This window comes from Oncorhynchus tshawytscha, unplaced genomic scaffold, assembly GCF_018296145.1.
Source record: "Oncorhynchus tshawytscha isolate Ot180627B unplaced genomic scaffold, Otsh_v2.0 Un_contig_8875_pilon_pilon, whole genome shotgun sequence".
Lineage (NCBI taxonomy): Eukaryota > Metazoa > Chordata > Actinopteri > Salmoniformes > Salmonidae > Oncorhynchus > Oncorhynchus tshawytscha.
The window spans coordinates 13,475-27,134 of NW_024609418.1; the positions used below are offsets into that span (position 1 = coordinate 13,475).

The 13,660-nt window shown below is 55.0% G+C and overlaps 1 protein-coding gene across 1 annotated transcript in view; it reads left to right on the plus strand.

Moving 5' to 3' along the window:
• Nucleotides 1-562: 562 nt before the first annotated feature.
• The window catches only part of LOC112242230 (BCL-6 corepressor), a 29,800-nt gene continuing 16,702 nt past the window's right edge, over nt 563-13,660 (plus strand). Inside the window, exons 1-2 of the mRNA XM_042315223.1 lie at nt 563-790; nt 952-1,097. Of these exons, the coding sequence (XP_042171157.1) occupies nt 1,061-1,097 (37 nt within the window). The 5' untranslated portion in view covers nt 563-790; nt 952-1,060. The remainder of the gene's footprint in view (nt 791-951; nt 1,098-13,660) is intronic.

Below are 13,660 nucleotides of genomic sequence, written 5' to 3' on the forward strand. Positions count from 1 at the left end.
AACATAGAATGCCCAACCAGATCACACCCTGACCAACCAAAACATAGAAACATACAAAGCAAACTATGGTCAGGGTGTGACAGATACAGATAGTGTAGTAGGTATTATACTGATGAATAACACGGGGTCTAAGTCGGGTTGAGTCAGTCGGATACAGATAGTGTAGTAGGTTATTATACTGAGGAATATCACAGGGTCTAGGGTTGAGTCAGTCTGATACAGATAGTGTAGTAGGTATTATACTGAGGAATAACACGGGGTCTAAGTCGGGTTGAGTCAGTCTGATACAGATAGTGTAGTAGGTCCTCTACTGAGGAATAACACAGGGTCTAGGTAGGGTTGAGTCAGTCTGATACAGAGGGGTTAGAGGAGACCCTAACCCCTCGGTCTCCTGTCTGTGGAGACCCTAACCTCTCTGTCCCCTGTCTGTGGAGACCCTAACCCCTCTGTCCCCTGTCTGTGAATACCCTAACCCCTCTGTCTCCTGTCTGTGGAGACCCTAACCCCTCTGTCTCCTGTCTGTGGAGACCCTAACCCCTCTGTCTCCTGTCTGTGGAGACCCTAACCCCTCTGTTCCCTGTCTGTGGAGACCCTAACCCCTCTGTTCTCTGTGGCCTATCTAGGATGTAGTGCTGTACTGCCTGGAGAACAGGTTGTGTGACGTCAATCACCGTGACAACGCGGGCTACTGTGCGCTGCACGAGGCATGTGCACGTGGCTGGCTTGCTATCACTCAGCACCTGCTGGAGCACGGTGCCGACGTCAACTGTAGCGCCCAGGAAGGCACCAGGTAGACACACACACACACACACACACACACACTTAAGCATGGACATTCACTTTCTCTCTCACTAACACACAGGCTAGACATATGGACATGGACAATTGCCTTCCAAGGCTCTGTACATAACGCGAGTGTGTGTGTGGCGTGTCTGTCTCCCTCCCCCCCAGGCCCCTCCATGACGCGGTGGAGAATGACCATCTGGAAGTGGTCCGTCTGCTGCTGTCCTACGGAGCTGACCCAACCCTGGCTACGTACTCTGGCCGCAGCCTCCTCCGCATGACACACTCCCACGGCATGGAGGGATTCCTCTCTGGTGAGACTGCTTTAGAGATGTTGTGTGTGTGTGTTCCTCATCTGTGGAGGACACAGTATCATCCTCGGGAGTTGCCTGCGTTACCCCACTATCAGGTTACTTAGCAACAGCTGTAGAGGGGTCATCCTCTAAGGGCTGGCCCTTGTGAGCGGTGCAGTGAGGGGGAGAGAGGTTGCCTGACGACTCAAACGGAATACTTCCACTGTTCTATGTTCACTACATACTTCAGTCTGAGACTGCCGTCAGGGAGGTTGTTGGTGGGGACGTCAGGGAGGTTGTTGGTGGGGACGTCAAAACAAAGTCACCGGCGATTGGATCAATGACAAACTTTCAAAACACGGCTTTGCCTACGTGTGTTCTGGCTCTGGCCCAACCCAGCGATTTCTGGGGGCCAGGACAGGGAACTGACGGCCTCATTACACATACACACACACACGCCCAGGCACCACACAGTTTAAATGGATGGTGAGGAGATATACCAAGGGGAAGTAGAGGACAGCGTTCCATTGAGTGCTTGAGAGAACCGCAGTGAGCTAGCATCCCTCTCTCCCTCTCTCTCTCTTCCTCCCTCCCTCTCTTCCTCTCTCTCTCTTCCTCCCTCCATCCGTTCTCCTCCCCGGCTATTTCAGGGCCTTATTAATCAGCCCTGCTCTGGCGCACACACACACACACACTTTCCTCCTCTTATACACACTCCAACAGCGATTGCCAAACGGTGCCTAGTTTACTCCACTCACCTAACCTGATCTGTGCTTCCCAGAGAGGAAAACGCACAACAAATCCAATTCATTTAGGCAAAAGGGGGATTAGAATTTCCCCCTTCAGTTCAATTCCACAGTGGCCCACACTGCTGCTTCAGCTCAGCCTCTCTGCCTCTCTCCACTCACTAATCCTCAAGTGTTGATGAGTTGATACTATTTTACATAAGCCTGCCCACTAGGAGCACCCCAGAACCCACTAGGAGCACTCCCTCCCTCCTTGTCCTCTCCTCCCTCCCTCCCTGTCTTCTCCTCCCTCTCTTCCCTACTCTGGATTCTCCTCTCCCTGGACTCTCCTCTCTCTCTTCCATCTCTGGTCTCTCCTCTCTCTCTCTTCCCTCTCTGGACTCTCCTCTCTCTTTTCCCTCTCTGGACTCTCCTCTCTCTTTTCCCTCCCTGGACTCTCCTCTCTCTCTTCCCTCCCTGGACTCTCTCTCTCTCTTCCCTCTCTGGACTCTCCTCTCTCTCTTCCCTCTCTGGACTCTCCTCTCTCTCTTCCCTCCTCTGGACTCTCCTCTCTCTCTTCCCTCCCTGAACTCTCCTCTCTCTCTTCCCTCCCTGAACTCTCCTCTCTCTCTTCCCTCCCTGAACTCTCCTCTCTCTCTTCCCTCCCTGAACTCTCCTCTCTCTCTTCCCTCCCTGGACTCTCCTCTCTCTCTTCCCTCCTCTGGACTCTCCTCTCTCTCTTCCCTCCTCTGGACTCTCCTCTCTCTCATCCCTCCTCTGGACTCTCTCTCTCTCTCTTCCCTCCTCTGGACTCTCCTCTCTCTCTTCCCTCCTCTGGACTCTCCTCTCTCTCTTCCCTCCTCTGGACTCTCCTCTCCTCTCTTCTCCTCTCTGGTCTCTCCTCTCTGGACTCTTCCCTCTCTCTCTTCCCTCCCTCTCTCTCTCTTCCCTCTCTGGACTCTCCTCTCTCTCTTCCCTCCCTGGACTCTCCTCTCTCTCTTCCCTCCTCTGGACTCTCCTCTCTCTCTTCCCTCCCTGGACTCTCTCTCTCTCTTCCCTCCCTGGACTCTCCTCTCTCTCTTCCCTCCCTGGACTCTCCTCTCTCTCTTCCCTCCTCTGGACCCTCCTCTCTCTCTTCCCTCCTCTGGACTCTCCTCTCTCTCTTCCCTCCCTGGACTCTCCTCTCTCTCTTCCCTCCCTGGACTCTCCTCTCTCTCTTCCCTCCTCTGGACTCTCCTCTCTCTCTTCCCTCCTCTGGACTCTCCCTCTCTCTCTCCCTCCCTGGACTCTCCTCTCTCTGGACTCTCCTCTCTCTCTTCCCTCTCTGGACTCTCCTCTCTCTCTTCCCTCCCTGGACTCTCCCTCTCTCTCTCTGGACTCTCCTCTCTGGACTTCTCTCTGGACTCTCTCTCTCTTCCCTCCCTGGACTCTCCTCTCTCTCCCCTCTGGACTCTCCTCTCTCTCTCTTCCCTCTCTGGACTCTCCTCTCTCTCTTCCCTCCTCTGGACTCTCCTCTCTCTTCCCTCCTCTGGACTCTCCTCTCTCTCTTCCCTCTCTGGACTCTCCTCTCTCTCTTCCCTCCCTGGACTCTGCTCTCTCTCTTCCCTTACTGGACTCTCCTCTCTCTCTCTTCCCTCTCTGGACTCTCCTCTCTCACTTCCCTCTCTGGACTCCTCTTTCTCTTTCCACTCTGGACACTCATCTCTCTCTCTCTTCCCTCTCTGGACTCTCCTCTCTCTCTTCCCTCTCTGGACTCCTCTCTCTCTTCCCACTCTGGACACTCATCTCTCTCTCTCATCCCTCTCTGGACTCTCCTCTCTCTCTTCCCTCCTCTGGACTCTCCTCTCTCTCTCATCCCTCCCTGGACTCTCCTCTCTCTCTTCCCTCTCTGGACTCTCTTCTCTCTCTTCCCTCTCTGGACTCTCCTCTCTCTCTCCCCTCTCTGGACTCTCCTCTCTCTCTTCCCTCTCTGGACTCTCCTCTCTCTCTTCCCTCCTCTGGACTCTCCTCTCTCTCTTTCCACTCTGGACACTCATCTCTCTCTCTCTTCCATCTCTGGACTCTCCTCTCTTTCCCCTCTCTGGACTCTTCTCTCTCTTCCCTCTCTGGACTCTCCTTTCTCTTCCCTCTCTGGACTCTCCTCTCTCTCATCCCTCCTCTGGACTCTCCTCTCTCTCATCCCTCCTCTGGACTCTCCTCTCTCTCCCTCTCTGGACTCTTCTCCTCTTCCCCCTCTGGACTCTTCTCTCTCTTCCCCCTCTGGACTCTCTCTCTCTCTGGACTCTCCTCTCTCTCTGGACTCTCCTCTCTCTCTTCCCTCTCTGGACTCTCTCTCTCTCTTCCCTCTCTGGACTCTCCTCTCTCTCTTCCCTCTCTGGACTCTCCTCTCTCTCTTCCCTCTCTGGACTCTCTGGACTCTCCTCTCTTTTCCCTCTCTGAACTCTCCTCTCTCTTCCCTCCATGGACTCTACTCTCTCTCTTCCCTCCCTAGACTCTCCTCTCTCTCCCTGGACTCTCCTCTCTCTCTTCCCTCTCTGGACTCTCCTCTCTCTCTTCCCTCCCTGGACTCTCCTCTCTCTCTTCCCTCTCTGGACTCTCCTCACTTTCCCCTCTCTGGACTCTCTCTCTCTTTTCCTCTCTGAACTCTCCTCTCTCTTCCCTCTCTGGACTCTCTCTCTCTCATCCCTCCTCTGGACTCTCCTCTCTCTCATCCCTGGACTCTCTCCTCTGGACTCTCCTCTCTCCCTTCCCTCTCTGGACTCTCCTCTCTCTCATCCCTCCCTGGACTCTCTCTCTCTCTCTTCCCTCCTCTGGACTCTCCTCTCTCTCTTCCCTCCTCTGGACTCTCCTCTCTCTCTTTCCTCCCTGGACTCTCCTCTCTCTCTTTCCTCCCTGGACTCTCCTCTCTCTCTTCCATCTCTGGACTCTCCTCTCTCTCTTCCATCTCTGGACTCTCCTCTCTCTCTCTTCCCTCTCTGGACTCCTCTCTCTCTTCCCTCTCTGGACTCTCATCTCTCTCTCTCTTCCCTCTCTGGACTCTCCTCTCTCTCTTCCCTCCTCTGGACTCTCTCTCTCTCTCTTCCCTCTCTGGACTCTCCTCTCTCTTCCCTCTCTGGACTCTCTCTCTCTCTTCCCTCTCTGGACTCTCCTCTCTCTCTTTCCCTCTCTGGACTCTCCTCTCTCTCTTCCCTCCTCTGGACTCTCCTCTCTCTCTTCCCTCCTCTGGACTCTCCTCTCTCTCTCTCTCTCTCTTCCTCTCTCTGGACTCTCCTCTCTCTCATCCCTCTCTGGACTCTCTCTCTCTCTCTCTTCCCTCTCTGGACTCTCCTCTCTCTCTTCCCTCCTCTGGACTCTCCTCTCTCTCTGGACTCTCCTCTCTCTCTCTCCCTCCTGGACTCTCCTCTCTCTCTTCCCTCCTCTGGACTCTCCTCTCTCTCTTCCCTCCTCTGGACTCTCTGGACTCTCTCTCTTCTCTCTCTGGACTCTCCTCTCTCTCTGGACTCTCCTCTCTCTCTCCCTCTCTGGACTCTCCTCTCTCTCTTCCCTCTCTGGACTCTCCTCTCTCTCTTCCTCTCTGGACTCTGGACTCTCCTCTCTCTCTGGACTCTCCTCTCTCTCTGGACTCTCCTCTCTCTCTTCCCTCTCTGGACTCTACTCTCTCTCCCCTCTCTGGACTCTCCTCTCTGTCTTCCTTCCTCTGGACTCTCCTCTCTCCCTTCCCTCCCTGAACTCTCCTCTCGCTCTTCCCTCCTCTGGACTCTCCTCTCTTTCCCCTCTCTGGACTCTCCTTTCTCTTCCCTCTCTGGACTCTCCTCTCTCTCATCCCTCCTCTGGACTCTCCTCTCTCTCTTCCCTCCTCTGGACTCTCTCTCTCTCTTCCCTCCTCTGGACTCTCCTCTCTCTCTTCCCTCTCTGGACTCTCTCTCTCTCTCTTCCCTCTCTGGACTCTCTCTCTCTCTTCCCTCTCTGGACTCTCCTCTCTCTCTTCCCTCTCTGGACTCTCTCTCTCTCTCTTCCCTCTCTGGACTCTCCTCTCTCTCTTCCCTCTCTGGACTCCCTCTCTCTCTTCTCTCTGGACTCTCCTCTCTCTCTTCCCTCTCTGGACTCTCTCTCTCTCTCTTCCCTCTCTGGACTCTCTCTCTCTCTTCCCTCTCTGGACTCTCCTCTCTCTCTTCCCTCTCTGGACTCTCCTCTCTCTCTTCCCTCTCTGGACTCTCCTCTCTCTCTTCCCTCTCTGGACTCTCCTCTCTCTTCCCTCTCTGGACTCTCCTCTCTCTCTCTTCTCTCTCCTCTCTCTTCCCTCTCTGGACTCTCCTCTCTCTCTTCCCTCTCTGGACTCTCCTCTCTCTCTTCCCTCCTCTGGACTCTCCTCTCTCTCTTCCCTCCTCTGGACTCTCCTCTCTCTCTTCCCTCCCTGGACTCTCCTCTCTCTCTTCCCTCCTCTGGACTCTCCTCTCTCTCTCCCTCCTCTCTGGACTCTCCTCTCTCTCTTCCCTCTCTGGACTCTCTCTCTCTCTTCCCTCCTCTGGACTCTCCTCTCTCTCTTCCCTCCTCTGGACTCTCCTCTCTCTCTCTTCCTCTCTCTCTGGACTCTCTCTCTCTCTCTCTTCTCTCTCTGGACTCTCCTCTCTCTCTTCCCTCTCTGGACTCTCTCTCTCTCTTCCCTCTCTGGACTCTCTCTCTCTCTCTCTTCCCTTCCCTCTGGACTCTCCTCTCTCTCTTCCCTCTCTGGACTCTCCTCTCTCTCTTCCCTCTCTGGACTCTCCTCTCTCTCTTCCCTCCTCTGGACTCTCCTCTCTCTCTTCCCTCCTCTGGACTCTCTCTCTCTCTCTCTCTCTCTTCCCTCTCTGGACTCTCTCTCTCTCTTCCCTCTCTGGACTCTCCTCTCTCTCTTCCCTCTCTGGACTCTCTCTCTCTCTTCCCTCTCTGGACTCTCCTCTCTCTCTTCCCCTCTCTGGACTCTCCTCTCTCTCTTCCCTCTCTGGACTCTCTCTCTCTCTCTTCCCTCTCTGGACTCTCCTCTCTCTCTCTCTCTTCCCTCCTCTGGACTCTCTCTCTCTCTTCCCTCCTCTGGACTCTCCTCTCTCTCTTCCCTCTCTGGACTCTCCTCTCTCTCTTCCCTCTCTGGACTCTCCTCTCTCTCTTCCCTCTCTGGACTCTCCTCTCTCTCTTCCCTCTCTGGACTCTCTCTCTCCCTCTCTGGACTCTCTCTCTCTCTTCCCTCTCTGGACTCTCCTCTCTCTCTTCCCTCTCTGGACTCTCCTCTCTCTCTTCCCTCTCTGGACTCTCCTCTCTCTCTTCCCTCTCTGGACTCTCCTCTCTCTCTTCCCTCTCTGGACTCTCCTCTCTCTCTTCCCTCTCTGGACTCTCTCTCTCTCTTCCCTCTCTGGACTCTCCTCTCTCTCTTCCCTCTCTGGACTCTCCTCTCTCTCTTCCCTCTCTGGACTCTCCTCTCTCTCTCTCTTCCCTCTCTGGACTCTCCTCTCTCTCTTCCCTCTCTGGACTCTCCTCTCTCTCTCTCCTCTCTCTCTGGACTCTCTGGACTCTCCTCTCTCTCTCTCTTCCCTCTCTGGACTCTCCTCTCTCTCTTCCCTCCCTGGACTCTGCTCTCTCTCTTCCCTCTCTGAACTCTCCTCTCTCTCTCTTCCCTCTCTGGACTCTCCTCTCTCTCTCTTCCCTCTCTGGACTCTCCTCTCTCTCTTCCCTCTCTGGACTCTCCTCTCTCTCTTCCCTCCTCTGGACTCTCCTCTCTCTCTTCCCTCCTCTGGACTCTCCTCTCTCTCTCCCCTCTCTGGACTCTCCTCTCTCTCTGGACTCTCCTCTCTCCCCTCTCTGGACTCTTCTCTCTCTCTCTTCCCTCTCTGGACTCTCCTCTCTCTCTTCCCTCTCTGGACTCTCCTCTCTCTCTTCCCTCTCTGGACTCTCTCTCTCTCTTCCCTCTCTGGACTCTCTCTCTCTCTCTTCCCTCTCTGGACTCTCCTCTCTCTCTTCCCTCCTCTGGACTCTCTCTCTCTCTCTTCCCTCTCTGGACTCTCCTCTCTCTCTTCCCTCTCTGGACTCTCTCTCTCTCTCCCTCTCTGGACTCTCTCTCTTTCCCTCTCTGGACTCTCCTCTCTCTCTCTTCCCTCTCTGGACTCTCCTCTCTCTCTTCCCTCTCTGGACTCTCCTCTCTTCCCTCTCTGGACTCTCCTCTCTCTCTTCCCTCTCTGGACTCTCCTCTCTCTCTCTTCCCCTCTCTGGACTCTCCTCTCTCTCTTCCCTCTCTGGACTCTCCTCTCTCTCTTCCCTCTCTGGACTCTCTTCTCTCTCTTCCCCTCTCTGGACTCTCTCTCTCTCTTCCCTCCTCTGGACTCTCTCTCTCTCTTCCCTCTCTGGACTCTCCTCTCTCTCTTCCCTCTCTGGACTCTCCTCTCTCTCTCTTCCCTCTCTGGACTCTCCTCTCTCTCTCTTCCCTCCTCTGGACTCTCCTCTCTCTCTTCCCTCCTCTGGACTCTCCTCTCTCTCTCCCCTCTCTGGACTCTCCTCTCTCTCTGGACTCTCCTCTCTCCCCTCTCAGGACTCTTCTCTCTCTCTCTCCCTCTCTCTGGACTCTGCTCTCTCTCTCTCTCCCCTCTCTGGACTCTCCTCTCTCTCTTCCCTCTCTGGACTCTCCTCTCTCTCTTCCCTCCTCTGGACTCTCCTCTCTCTCTTCCCTCTCTGGACTCTCTCTCTCTCTCTTCCCTCTCTGGACTCTCCTCTCTCTCTTCCCTCTCTGGACTCTCCTCTCTCTTCCCTCTCTGGACTCTCCTCTCTCTCTTCCCTCTCTGGACTCTCCTCTCTCTCTTCCCTCTCTGGACTCTCCTCTCTCTCTTCCCTCTCTGGACTCTCCTCTCTCTCTTCCCTCTCAGGACTCTCCTCTCGCACTTCCCTCTCTGGACTCCTCTTTCTCTTTCCACTCTGGACACTCATCTCTCTCTCTGTTCCCTCTCTGGACTCTCCTCTCTCTCTTCCCTCTCTGGACTCTCCTCTCTTTCCCCTCTCTGGTCTCTCCTCTCTCTTCCCTCTCTGGTCTCTCCTCTCTCTTCCCTCTCTGGACTCTCCTTTCTCTTCCCTCTCTGGACTCTCCTCTCTCTCTTCCCTCCTCTGGACTCTCTCTCTCTCTTCCCTCCTCTGGACTCTCCTCTCTCTCTTCCCTCCTCTGGACTCTCTCTCTCTCTTCCCTCTCTGGACTCTCCTCTCTCTCTTCCCTCTCTGGACTCTCTCTCTCTCTTCCCTCCTCTGGACTCTCCTCTCTCTCTTCCCTCCTCTGGACTCTCTCTCTCTCTTCCCTCTCTGGACTCTCCTCTCTCTCTTCCCTCTCTGGACTCTCCTCTCTCTCTTCCCTCTCTGGACTCTCTCCCTCTCTCTCTTCCCTCCCTCTGGACTCTCCTCTCTCTCTTCCCTCTCTGGACTCTCCTCTCTCTCTTCCCTCTCTGGACTCTCCTCTCTCTCTTCCCTCTCTGGACTCTCCTCTCTCTCTTCCCTCTCTGGACTCTCCTCTCTCTCTTCCCTCCTCTGGACTCTCCTCTCTCTCTTCCCTCCTCTGGACTCTCCTCTCTCTCTTCCCTCCTCTGGACTCTCTCTTCCCTCTCTCTCTCTCTCTCTCCCTCTCTGGACTCTCCTCTCTCTCTCCCTCTCTGGACTCTCCTCTCTCTCTTCCCTCTCTGGACTCTCCTCTCTCTCTTCCCTCTCTGGACTCTCCTCTCCTCTCTGGACTTCCTCTCCCCTCTGGACTCTCCTCTCTCTCTTCCCTCTCTGGACTCTCCTCTCTCTCTTCCCTCTCTGGACTCTCCTCTCTCTCTTCCCTCTCTGGACTCTCCTCTCTCTCTTCCCTCTCTGGACTCTCCTCTCTCTCTTCTCCTCTCTGGACTCTCCTCTCTCTCTTCCCTCCTCTGGACTCTCCTCTCTCTCTTCCCTCTCTGGACTCTCCTCTCTCTCTTCCCTCTCTGGACTCTCTCTCTCTCTCTTCCCTCTCTGGACTCTCTTCCCTCTGGACTCTCTCTTCTTCCCTCCTCTGGACTCTCCTCTCTCTCTCTTCCCTCTCTGGACTCTCTCTCTCTCTCTTCCCTCTCTGGACTCTCCTCTCTCTCTTCCCTCTCTGGACTCTCCTCTCTCTCTTCCCTCCTCTGGACTCTCTCTCTCTCTCTGGACTCTCTCTTCCCTCTCTGGACTCCTCTCTCTCTTCCCTCTCTGGACTCTCTCTCTCTCTCTTCCCTCTCTGGACTCTCCTCTCTCTCTTCCCTCTCTGGACTCTCCTCTCTCTCTTCCCTCTCTGGACTCTCTCTCTCTCTCTTCCCTCTCTGGACTCTCTCTCTCTCTCTTCCCTCCCTGGACTCTCCTCTCTCTCTCTTCCCTCTCTGGACTCTCCTCTCTCTCTTCCCTCTCTGGACTCTCCTCTCTCTCTTCCATCTCTGGACTCTCCTCTCTCTCTCTTCGCTCTCTGGACTCCTCTCTCTCTTCCCACTCTGGACACTCATCTCTCTCTCTCATCCCTCCTCTGGACTCTCCTCTCTCTCTTCCCTCTCTGGGCTCTCCTCTCTCTCTTTCCTCCCCGGACTCTCCTCTCTCTCTTCCCTCCTCTGGACTCTCCTTCTCCCTTCCCTCTCTGGACTCTCCTCTCTCTCATCCCTCTCCTCTCTCTTCCCTCTCTGGACTCTCCTCTCTCTCATCCCTCTCTGGACACTCCTCTCTCTCTTCCCTCTCTGGACTCTCCTCTCTCTCTTCCCTCTCTGGACTCTCTCTCTCTCTCTCCCCTCTCTGGACTCTCCTCTCTCTCTTCCCTCTCTGGACTCTCCTCTCTCTCTTCCCTCTCTGGACTCTCTCTCTCTCTTCCCTCCTCTGGACTCTCCTCTCTCTCTTCCCTCTCTGGACTCTCCTCTCTCTCTTCCCTCTCTGGACTCTCCTCTCTCTCTTCCCTCTCTGGACTCTCCTCTCTCTCTTCCCTCCTCTGGACTCTCTCTCTCTCTCTTCCCCTCTCTGGACTCTCCTCTCTCTCTTCCCTCTCTGGACTCTCCTCTCTCTCTTCCCTCTCTGGACTCTCCTCTCTCTCTTCCCTCCCTCTCTGGACTCTCTCTCTCTCTCTTCCCTCTCTGGACTCTCTCTCTCTCTTCCCCTCTCTGGACTCTCCTCTCTCCTCTCTGGACTCTCTCCCTCTCTGGACTCTCCTCTCTCTCTTCCCTCTCTGGACTCTCCTCTCTCTCTTCCCTCCTCTGGACTCTCCTCTCTCTCTTCCCTCCCTGAACTCTCCTCTCTCTCTTCCCTCCCTGAACTCTCCTCTCTCTCTTTCCTCTCTGGACTCTCCTCTCTCTCATCCCTCCTCTGGACTCTCCTCTCTCTCTTCAGTCTCTGGACTCTCTTCTCTCTTCCCTCTCTGGACTCTCCTCTCTCTCTTCCCTCTCTGGACTCTCCTATCTCTTCCCTCCATGAACTCTCCTCTCTCTCTTCCCTCTCTGGACTCTCCTCTCTCTCTTCCCTCCTCTGGACTCTCCTCTCTCTCTTCCCTCTCTGGACTCTCCTCTCTCTCTTCCCTCTCTGGACTCTCCTCTCTCTCTTCCCTCTCTGGACTCCTCTCTCTCTTCCCTCTCTGGACTCTCCTCTCTCTCTTCCCTCTCTGGACTCTCTCTCTCTCTCTTCCCTCCTCTGGACTCTCCTCTCTCTCTTCCCTCTCTGGACTCTCCTCTCTCTCTTCTCTCTCTCCCTCTGGACTCTCCTCTCTCTCTTCCCTCCTCTGGACTCTCCTCTCTCTCTCCCTCTCTGGACTCTCCTCTCTCTTCCCTCCTCTGGACTCTCTCTCTCTCTCTTCCCTCTCTGGACTCTCCTCTCTCTCTTCCCTCTCTGGACTCTCCTCTCTCTCTTCCCTCTCTGGACTCTCTCTCTCTCTCTTCCCTCTCTGGACTCTTCTCTCTCTCTTCCCTCTCTGGACTCTCCTCTCTCTCTTCCCTCTCTGGACTCTCCTCTCTCTCTCTTCCCTCTCTGGACTCTCCTCTCTCTCTTCCCTCCTCTGGACTCTCCTCTCTCTCTCTTCCCTCTCTGGACTCTCCTCTCTCTCTTCCCTCTCTGGACTCTCCTCTCTCTCTTCCCTCTCTGGACTCTCCTCTCTCTCTCTCTGGACTCTCTCTCTCTCTTCCCTCTCTGGACTCTCTCTCTCTCTTCCCTCTCTGGACTCTCCTCTCTCTCTTCCCTCTCTGGACTCTCTCTCTCTCTTCCCTCTCTGGACTCTCCTCTCTCTCTTCCCTCTCTGGACTCTCTCTCTCTCTTCTCCCTCTCTGGACTCTCCTCTCTCTCTTCCCTCTCTGGACTCTCCTCTCTCTCTTCCCTCTCTGGACTCTCCTCTCTCTCTTCCCTCTCTGGACTCTCTCTCTCTCTCTTCCCTCTCTGGACTCTCCTCTCTCTCTTCCCTCTCTGGACTCTCTCTCTCTCTCTTCCCTCTCTGGACTCTCCTCTCTCTCTCTCCCTCTCTGGACTCTCCTCTCTCTTCCCTCCTCTCTCTCTCTCTCTCTTCCCTCTCTGGACTCTCTCTCTCTCTTCCCTCTCTGGACTCTCCTCTCTCTCTTCCCTCTCTGGACTCTCCTCTCTCTCTCTTCCCTCTCTGGACTCTCCTCTCTCTCTTCCCTCTCTGGACTCTTCCTCTCTCTCTCCTCCTCTCTTCTCTGGACTCTCTCTCTCTCTCCCCCTCTCTGGACTCTCTCTCTCTCTCTCTGGACTCCCTCTCTGGACTCTCTCTCTCTCTCCCTCTCTGGACTCTCCTCTCTCTCTCTCCCTCTCCCTCTCTGGACTCTCTCTCTCTCTCTCTCTTCCCTCTCTGGACTCTCTCTCTCTCTCTTCCCTCTCTGGACTCTCCTCTCTCTCTTCCCTCTCTGGACTCTCCTCTCTCTCTTCCCTCTCTCTCTTCTCCTCTCTCTCTTCCCTCTCTGGACTCTCCTCTCTCTCTTCCCTCTCTGGACTCTCTCTCTCTCTCTTCCCTCTCTGGACTCTCCTCTCTCTCTTCCCTCTCTCTGGACTCTCTCTCTCTCTCTTCCCCTCTCTGGACTCTCCTCTCTCTCTTCCCTCTCTGGACTCTCTCTCTCTCTCTTCCCTCTCTGGACTCTCCTCTCTCTCTTTCCCTCTCTGAACTCTCCTCTCTCTCTTCCCTCTCTGGACTCTCCTCTCTCTCTTCCCTCTCTGGACTCTCCTCTCTCTCTTCCCTCTCTGGACTCTCTCTCTCTCTCTGGACTCTCCTCTCTCTGGACTCTCCTCTCTCTCTCTCCCCCCTCTGGACTCTCCCCCTCTCTGGACTCTTCCCTCTCTCTGGACTCTCCTCTCTCTCTTCCCTCTCTCTGGACTCTCTCTCTCTCTTCCCTCTCTGGACTCTCTCTCTCTCTCTTCCCTCTCTGGACTCTCTCTCTCTCTTCCCTCTCTGGACTCTCCTCTCTCTCTCTCTTCCCTCCTCTGGACTCTCTCTCTCTCTCTTCCCTCTCTGGACTCTCTCTCTCTCTCTTCCCTCTCTGGACTCTCCTCTCTCTCTTCCCCTCTGGACACTCATCTCTCTCTGTCTTCGCTCTCTGGACTCTCCTCTCTCTCTTCCCTCTCTGGACTCTCCTATCTCTCTCTGGACTCTCCTCTCTCTCTTTCTTCCCTCCCTGAACTCTCCTCTCTCTCTTCCCTCTCTGGACTCTCCTCTCGCTCTCTCTTCCCTTTCTGGACTCTCCTCTCTCTCTCTTCCCTCTCTGGACTCTCCTCTCTCACTTCCCTCTCTGGACTCCTCTCTCTCTTCCCTCTCTGGACTCTCTCTCTCTCTCTCTCTTCTCTCTCTGGACTCTCCTCTCTCTCTTCCCTCTCTGGACTCTCCTCTCTCTCTTCCCT